The sequence below is a fragment of the Nothobranchius furzeri genome, chromosome 12 (assembly GCF_043380555.1).
Source record: "Nothobranchius furzeri strain GRZ-AD chromosome 12, NfurGRZ-RIMD1, whole genome shotgun sequence".
NCBI lineage: Eukaryota > Metazoa > Chordata > Actinopteri > Cyprinodontiformes > Nothobranchiidae > Nothobranchius > Nothobranchius furzeri.
In genome coordinates, this window is record NC_091752.1 from 28,162,179 (window position 1) to 28,172,726 (window position 10,548).

General features: G+C 38.8%; 1 protein-coding gene across 6 annotated transcripts in view; it reads right to left on the reverse strand.

Annotated features, from left to right (window-relative positions):
- Positions 1 to 465: 465 nt before the first annotated feature.
- The window catches only part of kcnq5a (potassium voltage-gated channel, KQT-like subfamily, member 5a), a 177,101-nt gene continuing 167,018 nt past the window's right edge, over positions 466 to 10,548 (reverse strand). For 3 of the 6 annotated variants that reach the window (XM_054750268.2, XM_054750267.2, XM_054750269.2), the window contains 4 exons: positions 5,361 to 5,492; positions 4,419 to 4,535; positions 2,492 to 2,618; positions 466 to 1,705 (listed from right to left, as the gene is read on the reverse strand). In XM_054750268.2, the coding sequence (XP_054606243.2) occupies positions 659 to 1,705; positions 2,492 to 2,618; positions 4,419 to 4,535; positions 5,361 to 5,492 (1,423 nt within the window). In that variant the 3' untranslated portion in view covers positions 466 to 658. The remainder of the gene's footprint in view (positions 1,706 to 2,491; positions 2,619 to 4,418; positions 4,536 to 5,360; positions 5,493 to 10,548) is intronic. The other 3 variants (XM_054750270.2, XM_054750272.2, XM_054750271.2) reach the window with 1 other exon arrangement.

Here is a 10,548-nt window from a genome sequence, read left to right on the forward strand (position 1 = left end):
GTTTCTTAAAAGTACTTAGCGGACATGATGTATGGTTGCGTGCGCGTCGTTGTGTGTATTTAATAGTTTCACAAAACCTGTGATTTTCACTGGCTTGTCAGAAATTCCACTACACTTATTTCTTATAACTTTTCAATTGATTAACAAAATAAAGTATCCAAGTCTGTAATTTGTGATGATTTCTGCTGATGAATCAAAATTAGTTTCTCTGGTTGGAGTACAATTCCAGACAGAAATACAGAACATCTGAAATCTCCTTCCAAAATAAAGACAACTCACAATTGTAATTATTATTATGAAGCTGGGAAAAAATATATTTTTTAATTATCATAGTTTTTTAAATTTGAGTCAAATCAACCTCCTTTTGGGCAGTTTCCAATACCAACAGTAGAAGGTAAATAAACCTTTTTCTTCTACTTGTATGTCATTTTTATATTTTGATCAAGACGAATACAACCACCTGTATTCAATTTTTACATTCTTTTATTTTGTAGGATGTTGAAATCTAAACAAAATACAATCTGTATGCAACCAGAAATGGCTAAGAAAAAAAAACACAATTTGCACACGTATAAAGTGTAACAATCTTTTAAAAAGTGACGTGCGCCACAGTAAGGTGTTCATACCATTTGCAGCTAGCGTTTACCAACGTGTGTGCCTATACCAGCTGTAAGTGTGAGGATTGACTGAGGAACTCAGAGGTTCCCTTTGGGTGAGGTACTGCCTCCTCCACAGTTTGTAAAATGTTGGATTGGCTGCTGTCAGGTTCTTGCGACAGGAAGTTGTAGTGTTCTGTTGCTGGCTTCAGCTTGCACTCACTGATGAAGAGGTCACTGAGGTCACCGTGGCCGTTCCCACGTTCGCTGTCATTACTGCTGCTGCTGTTGTTGAGTGCAGAGGAAAGACCAGGGGCACGATTGGTTAAAGGCTGGCTGAGATTATGCACAGAGAGGGATTTCCCGAGTTTGCCTCCCCAGTCTGAAGGCCTCCCCTCTGGGCTTGATGAGAGAAGCAGCAAGGGGTTAACCTCGAGGCTCAAATGCCTTCTCCAGATCCCCTCAGATTTCAAGCCAGGCCTCTTTCGCAGTTGTACCCTTTCCTGAACAGAACACGCTTCGTCGTCCTCCTCCTCCTCCTCATTTTCATCATCAACACTGCATCCCACAACAACAGAGGGGCCCAAACTGTGCTCGTCCACCTCAACACCATCTGTCAAATCATCTGAGATGGGATCAGTTGGGCACATGAGGTGAGAAGGGTGCACCATGGGGGGGAGCTGGAGAGTGAAACTTCCTGTTGAGGATGGTGGAGGTGGCAGATCAGGCAAGTGGCTTTTTTTGGAAGGGGTGACAAGAGTTGGGTAAGGGCTATCTGGGGGAAGGAGGGGTGAGGGGGACAATGATGCTGTGGATGGGGGGTAGGATGGAGGTGCAGAGTCTGGAGGCCCATCATCATCTGCTGGTGCCAGAATGAGCCGCAAGCCTCTTGGGTTTGCACCATGTGAACGACGTATGCCACTGTTGTCTCCTCGGCCTCTGACCATATCACCTCCCTGGGGGGAGGTTGAGTAGTCCAAGTTGTGGTGCTGGTGGTTTTCCAGCTCAAAGAGAGGCAGAGAGGAGAGAGTGAGCGCTGAAGGGCTTTTCTGTAGGACTTGGCGGTAAATATCTAGCAAAGAGTCCAACTTCGCCTCAATTGAGGTTACCTGAGTTGGAGAAAACAACAGGGATGTAACAAAATGATTTACATGCAAACATTTACTTTATGTCTTTTGTCTGGTGCAATTATTCTGACAGAACAAGCTCTCATGATAAACCTGGATGTGCCTTGGAAGCGCCTGGCCTGAGTTTTCCAATTAAGTCACGTCATAAAAATTTCAAAAATTGTCTGGCTTTGGAGGAGGAAGAGTTAAAGGATCTCAAAGTCTTGTTCACCAATGGAGGTGGGGCGATGTTTTCCTCGCACATCGAACCAGAAAGAAGCCTAAAGGAAGACCCAAGACGCTCTGGATGGACAATGTTTCTTGGCTGGCCAGGGAAATAGAGCCCTGCACGGGCCTAAAATCTGAGCCCGTGTCCGGCCCGGCCCGAGGGTCTAGGGCTTCAGTGCAGGGCTCTACAGGGAACGCCTTGGGATTCCATCTGGGTAGCTGGCCTATGTGGCTGGGGAGGGGGAAGTCTGGGCCTCTCTGTTTAGGCTGGTACCCCCATGACTGAACCCCAGAAAAGCAAAGAAATAGATGGATGGATGTATGTTTGGCTTTGAGTACTGCAATATATAGTATCTCCCCAGTATCATTATAAATGGAATTCTGGCAATTCACACCCCTGGAATCATAATAAGCATGTAAAGAAAAATAATAGATCTCAGTTTTAGACCAATTAATTCCTGATTTACAGACACCTCCACACAGGTCACGGGACAATTAATTACACGTGTTAATAAAAGCATTATGATTGTAAAACTTTCCCCTCATCTTCCCCAAACACACCTGTCTTTCTACTTTACACACTCGCCCCAGCATGCTTATGCCCTCCAGCGAGTCTCCATCTGGGTGCAGTTTGTCCCTCGGCTTCTTATCCACAGGAATCTGTCCTTTTCCCAGAATCTGATCCACTCTGTTACACACACACACACACACACACACACACACACACACACACACACACACACACACACACACACACACACACACACACACACAGGATCATAATAAAGAATGATGACGTTGTAATATAAGTAGGCAGCTGCGACTCAGTTGAGGTTATTCAAAATTAGAAAACAAACCTGAAGCAACATTAGGGTGTTAAGATTGCAGAGTGAAACAAACTTCACACGTAATGAGCATTGCACGGTAGTACCAAAAACTAACGGCAAACATGATGCAACTGTTGCCTTACAGTAATACATTGTGACATCTGAAGCACTGGATCCCAGTTACCAGAGCATATCGACAGCTCTTTCATTTTTAACACTTAAATTAAAGGAGCTGTAACAAACCAAGAATTAGTTAAGTTAGTCTATTAATGTGTCTACTTTAGACAGAACTTGCTTCACATCACACAGAAAGCAAAAATCAGCAAAGCAGGCAGCAGTTGGCCCGGTCACCACATATTCTGCTTTTACGAGAGAAAAGTTAAAGCAGGTTTTTAGGCAAACACCAGTTTGCCAACCGTTTCACGGAAACTGCAAAAGAAACTGAGATTACAAAAAAGCACAAGGAGTGGGCAGAAACAGGAATAAGCAATAAAAAAATAAGAGGAAAGAGTTGCAAAATCAGAGGCCCCAGCCATATTGTTTTTATTTATAGGGCAATCTTGCAGCGATTGAGTAATTTCCTTGTTTTCACTAAACCATAATATGATGGAAAGCCAGATAAACTTGTCTGAGGCTGGCTATTTAGTCAGATCTTTGGAACTCTACAAGACTATTGGAACATTAGGGAAGTTGGAAACTGATTGTTTTAAAGTTCACAAAATGGATTCCCTGGTTTTCACTGAGCATCAAAACACATCTAACTGCAGGTAATACAAAGAACTTGAAAACATTTCTGTTAAACAAAAGATGTTGATAAAGGTCTTACTCCATGACTGCACTCTGTCGCCCCCTGGTGGATTTACATCTTTGCTTATGCAGAATGAATTGGGGTCTGCAACTTCAGTCCTGGAGCCACACCTGGCTCTTCAGCACCTCTAATGTGGCTTATTGTCTCTTTGACAAATCATAAAACTGAGTAATGTTTATAATTAAGTTGACAAGAAAATAAATAATGTTTTAGCCGTTTTTCTGTCCTTTTTTCATTAATTTTCAGTACAGTAAGAAACTGCAAGTTGCTTCCTGTTATTTCAGTAACAAAATTAACTGAAAACAGCTGAAAAATTGTAATAATCAGTTATATAGCTTAGTTGACAAATATTTGATTATGTCCCAATTTTGGTTATGCAACTCATTATGTCAAGAAAGTAAAAAAAAAAAAATACATATTAGAGCCAAACTTATGCATCAATTATAACAAAAATTTTTTTTTTTTAAATTTACTCTGTAACAAAAAAAAAATCATACAAAATTATTGAAGTTATAAGGGTTTCAAAACCCTGGTTTGAAAAAAAGTTACAATAAACAAGAAGCCAAGTTAGAGCAAATAAAATACAAAACAAAAACATTTTGTTTAAAAAAAACTTCAAAACAAGCGAAATTTTTTAAGCAATTATCAATAACTGGACATCAAATAATTAAAATTCCACAGATGCATGTTAATTTCTTTGGAGTCCAGTAATGTAGGACTAACTTTTGATAATGTGATAGTTCCATGTAGAACACCAGTAACCTGAATAAAAATGTTAGTGCATGCTGTTGGACGAAGGCATGGTAGTTTGGTTTTGTTAATGTGGGACCAGTTATTGCAGGGCAGGTCTGACCCAGCTGCAGGCTGTTTCCTCCTGGCCTGGCTGTAATATGAATGCAGGGAGGGAGAGGAAAAGGTCTTGACTCTGCCCCTGAATGGCCTCGGAGGGGGTCCCACAACAGTGTCCAGTCTGGGAGAAAAAATGGAGCCTAAGTCACTGCCGCACCACGGGTCGAAACGGAAGAACGAAAAAAGGAATGCAAGTCAATGGGGCTAATAACGCTATTTTCTAATTCCGCTTGTTTTGTGCCATGAATTTCACATATGATGTCCGTGAATTTTAAAGACACATTTTGATACCAAGAACGGGCTTATTTCCAAACAGGGGGAAAATAAGTCCAGGACTACAAATGCGCTTCACGAAAGTGACGTGATCGAACCAGACATGGAGAAAATTGAGCGAAATGGGCTGTAAGTTCAGAAAACTTCCCACAGGAGGAAAGAACCACCATAAATCTGGTCATTTGGTAAGTAGCAGCTAAGCTAGGGGAGAGGAGATTATGTGGTGATGTGCCGATTTCTGGTGTGTAGTCATGCTAATTACAAACTTTTACAAGCGGATAAATCTCAATGTACGTGACTGGCATGGTCGAAACACCCATCATTACTTTTCATTTAAATTACAGTACAACATATATGTGATCCAGGGCGTAAGGCAAAGCGGATTAGAAAATAGCCTTTTTAGCCCCGTTGACTTGCATTTAATTTTTGTTCTTCCAGGGAACCATGATGTGGAAGTAGACTTAGGCTCCCTATACATATACACACAAGGACTCTGCATAAAAATATATATATATTTAAATGTGAGTGCCATCAAAAAAGAATGTCTGCAAAGACATCCCAAGCAACGACAAAACAAGTCAACAAACTTTAATTATTAAGAACATGTAAAAAAGGGAATTCTTGTATTGTGTCAAATTATTTCTAACATTTTTCTCCTTCTGTGTTTCCTGACCTAGTCTGAAGGCTCTTGATGCGACAGAGCATGTCCAGATGTCCTGCGGAGTACTGCTCGATGACGTCCTTCACATCATATGGACGCAGTGTCTCCTTAAACTTCTTCTTAGCCACATGGAACTTCATGATCCTACATATTTATGTATAGAAGTGAAAAATGCAAAAAGTTAAAGTGATATCATTAAATCTAGAGGTTATGGTGTAACTGGTAAAAGCAACCAATAGATGGTAGTATGACCCCTAAAATCATCCAAGAGCTGATCTGTTTTAGCTCACTTTTTATTTTATTTTATTTATTTATTTAGGGAAGGAAAAAGAAAGAACACAGTAATACAGAATCTCGATTATAGTAACCAAAAAGGTGTAGGCTGAAGCCTAGTTTTTGATGCCTACCGTATTTACTCAGTCACATTACTTCTAAAAAAAAGACAATAATAAGATAAAAGTAATGTAATAATAAAAATGAGTGTGAGATAAAAATAATAATTATGATAATAACTGAAATATATTGAGCAACAACAACCATAATTCAGCAAGAGGAAAAAGACCCAGAACTAAAGACAGAACTATATACAAAACTACCAGTAATCTTAATAAGTCAATGTATGATAATGATCAAACCAGAGATTTAAATACTATAACTTGTGCAAGAACATTACATTTTCATTCATATCTATCAGATACACTAGCTTACATATGGTCATTATGGTAGTATGACATCATCTTCTTGACGTACATTTTTTTAAAATTATTTAACAGTGTTACATGCCCTAATTCCAGTGTCCAAGTTATTCCATAATTTGACTCCTACTGTTGTGCAACTCTGACTTCTAACGTTTGTTCTTACTTTCTCTCCTTCCCCCCTTAGTTCATACTGAGTTTGACCTGGAATAGCTTCTGAATACAATCCGGAAATATTTTATTTTGTACTTTATAAAATACTTGTGCTGTTTGTAGTTTGACCAGATCTGTAAATTTAAGTATTTTTAGTTTTATAAACATGGTGCATGGTAATCAGAGATGGTAATTACTCTTATTGTTCTTTTCTGTAGTAAAACTATGGGTTTTATGTGAGATTTGTAAGTGTTTCCCCAGACCTCCAGACAGTACATCATATGAGGAAGTACTAATGATTGGTATAAGAGTAATAATGATTTTCCATTTAGAATACGTTTTGATTTATTTAAAACTGCAATAGTTCTAGTTCTTAGTTTTAACATTTTCTATGTGCCGCTTCCAGCTCAGCCTTTGGTGTAATGTGACACCCAAGAATTTAATTTAACTTACTCTTTATATTTCTACCCCATTTATTATTATTTAGGAAGATTGTTTTGTTTTTGTTTTCCAAATACAATGTATTTAGTTTTACTTAGATTTAATGATAATTTGTTACTGTCAAACCAGGTCTTTAGTATTTTTAGTTCGCTTCCAACCATATTTAATAGTTGTTCTATGTCTTTCCCTGTGATATACATATTGGTATCATCTGCAAAAAGAATGTAGTTCAATTGATTGGTTACTTTATTAATGTCAATTATGTAAAGTGTGAATTACTTGGGTCCTAACACTGAACCTTGAGGTACCCCACAGTACACTTGTTTTGTTGGTGAATTTACATTTTGGATTTCTGTGAATTGTTGTCTTCCTGTTAAGTAGCTTTTTAACCAGTTATATGCTGTTCCTCTTACGCCATATTTATATAATTTGGTTAGCAGGATATTGTGATCTATTGTATCAAAGGCTTTAAGACCGAAATAAATTCCTATTGTATTATTTTTATTATCAATCGATTTAGCTATTTCCTCTACCGTGCTAATTGTTGCCATTGCCGTTGATCTTTTCATTCTGAATCCATACTGGTGCTCACTTAGTAGATTTTGTTTCCCCCAATGAAATTATCCAATCAGCTTTTATGGTTTTAAACAGAAATTGTAAGAATCTCAAACACTTTCAAAATAATGTCACATCTTTTTGTTCCCTTGTAACTTTTCGTAACAATCAAGCTCCCTTTATTTGGTGAGGAGGGGCACTGCGGGGTGAATAATATTGATACAGGTATAGAGATCCCTGTTTTTAGTTAATTCAGATTCCCTGATGGCTTCTGCTCATTTCCACTTGTGTGTTTTGCTCACAGTCTAAATGGAAACAGTCGTGACAGATGACCTGCTGTAACAACAGTTCTGACGGGGAGGGGGGCATCCAGTCCTCAACCTGAAACCCTGGGAAAGCACCGGAGTACAACTGCCCGTGGAGACGACCCGCTGAGTAGGGGTAGATGGTATGGAGCGGCATGGATACATTAAAAAACGAGTCTTTAAATGTTAAACCAATTGCCATTTTCTTCACTAGATTCAAAGTCACCTTCAGTTAAAAATGTTCTGCAATGGGGATATTTTTTTAGTGTGTTTTTAGGTATAAAAGTTGCAAATAATCCATCTCTTACAGGAGTGTACCAGTACACAACAATCAAGGATCAGTACATCACAGTTTGATGCAACAGAAACAATTTATTACCCATTTGACTTTTCATCTGAAAATTATGACAAATTATTTCATATGCAAATTATAACCCTACTGGCAACCTCTCACTTCATGATGTCATTGATCAGCATGTAAAACCTTTTTAATTTGTATTAATCATTTGTAAAGTCAAACAGTCATAATTTTAAAGTAGTATTTTGGGTTATTATTTAGCCTATTATAAGATATAAAAAAGAGAGTTCATTTTTCAAAGTTATTCATATATTTATAAATGTTAAAATTCCCAACTAAACATTTAGTTAGCAAGCTAAATATTTAACTTAAGAGTTAAATATTTATTTTAAAAACTAAATATTTAGGTCTGACTGAAATATTTAGTTTTAAAATACTGATTTAATTTACTAAATAATGATACAATTTACTACATAAATATTTAATTTGGAGTAATAATAAAATACATATTTATTTTCCAAAATAAATATATAGATCCCAGCTAAATATTTATTTTGGAGCTATGCATTTAGTTTGCAATTTCAATATTCAGGCTTAGCCCCAAAACAAATATTTAGCTGGGATCTAAATATTTATTTTGGAAAATAAATATTTAATTTGGAGCAAAATCTTTAGTTTGTAAACTAAATAGCTCCAAATTTGTGAACACAACCCTGCACGGCCGAGTTGTGTTCACAAATCCTTCTCAGGAACGTAGATGTTTCCAAGCACATGGGTGGGGCAACAGACGTGTGAAGTCCATGTTGTATTCTTTAAGTTAGTTAACAAAGACGGCTGTGAGCAGTGTTGCTTTTGGAGACTCTGACATGGAGCACACTGCTTCCTAATGTCTCTCACTGAGACTGCTGTGTCCTCCTCACAACAGCCTGTCCTCGCATTCCCACGGCTGGAGCAGACAGTTCGAGCAGCAGTCAGAGAAGATGTTTACTCCATCGTATCCAGACTGATAGTGAATGGTGCATGCTGGAAGCTGATGCTGGCTGATTCTATAAGCCAATCAGAGGCTCCCTCTATAGGCAGGCGTGACTTCACTGGACCAGTCAGTCAGTAGTCGGTGTGTTGAATTAGCTTAGCTTTGCACTAAGCGGACCGCCACAGAGCTGAGCATGGAAAATGCACAGATTACCCATAAGTGAACACAATATACCGAACCAGGGCTGGTCTGTGCCAGTGCTGCTGTGAGTGCCAGAGGGAGAGAGTCATGTGATGCCACTTGGATAAACACTTGCCCACAGGCTGCCAGTATCAGTATAAAAGAGGTAGACTTGTTTAAAGAGCAAATTGCAGTTTTTTTTATTACAAATAAAATTCCGGTCAAAATAATACTATTTGAAACGCTTATTTGGGTATTTTGTTTAACGTCCCCTTATTTGAAGTAAAAATACGCCTTTTTCAGCAAAGCTCCTAAAAACGCTTTGTTAAAAAAAAACTTAACATCTTACTTAACGTAAGCTTGTCCTGCCTAAAGCTCAGTGTGGCAAGTAGGTAGTTTTCAGGTAGAGAGGTCGTGTTAGTTTTGCATTCTGTTCTTTTTTCTGAAAATAGTTTAAACTAATGTTTGGAGGCTGTACAAACTCCAGTGGGTCCAGACATTGAGTCCATGGGTTTCCAAATAAGAGAATAAATGGCACTGTCCTCTGTTCCTGGTGCGTTTTGGGCCGCTGAAAAGACGGTAGATTGTGTTGTGCACTTCAGACCAGAGGATTACAATCCCAGCGATGTGATTAGAGTTCAGCATGCCTCCCATTTTCCAGAACCTCATGGCGGAGTTTCGATTAATACCTTTGGGTTTCTAGAGCCCAGATCAGTGTCGGAACCAGCTCAGGGAGGTCCGCGCTGAACTACACAAGAGGATGGAGAGCTTTTAAAAATTCCAGTGAAGCTGGTTTCTGTGTCAGAACCAGGCTGCAGCAGCCCGCCCCAATCTCCAGAAGCGGAGGGCTTTTTTTTTTATTCCTTGCGAGCCAGGAAAGCTGGTTTCTGGGTCTGACCCAGGTCCGAACTGCGTGCCCTAAATAGGATGACAGCGTCTCCACCTCTCTCGAAAGCGCCAAACTACGTTACGTGAACGGATATTAACGAGTATGAAACAGCCGACAAACGCTCATTTTACTTTATTATTGTCAAGAATCAATATTATATTAAATGACCAGTAACATTTTTAATTGTCTGGTACGTGATAGTAATCTGTATAACATTGAGATGTTAGCACACAAGTTTAAGCTAGCTAGCTAGCTTTGTTCAATCGCTGAGACACTTGCTCTCTCCACAGAACTTCCTGACACCTGTAACGTCACGTAATGGCCTGGTTTTAAGACACAGGTCAGATACACAGCCTGGGTTACCTTGCCCTGGCTACGACTCCAATCTGCAATAGAGTCCTTCACAGGAGACTTAAAGTCTTCTACCACACCTTTAATCTATGCAGCTGTCTGCTTATCTGACTGCTATTCCATCCAGCAAGACGAGGACATTTCAAGATTTAAAAGAATCATTTAAATAAACTCTTTACTGCTAATCATCAAGGTTCATTATAGCTGTGTTTAATTAGTGAAATGAATTATTATTCTTTGGTTAATAATTATTTATGATAATCAGTAATGTTTAACTATGACAAGATTCATGTGCACTTAGTCACCTCACACAGGTCACAGTAACTTAGTTAAAGGTAACTTGTGCCACATGTTTTTTCC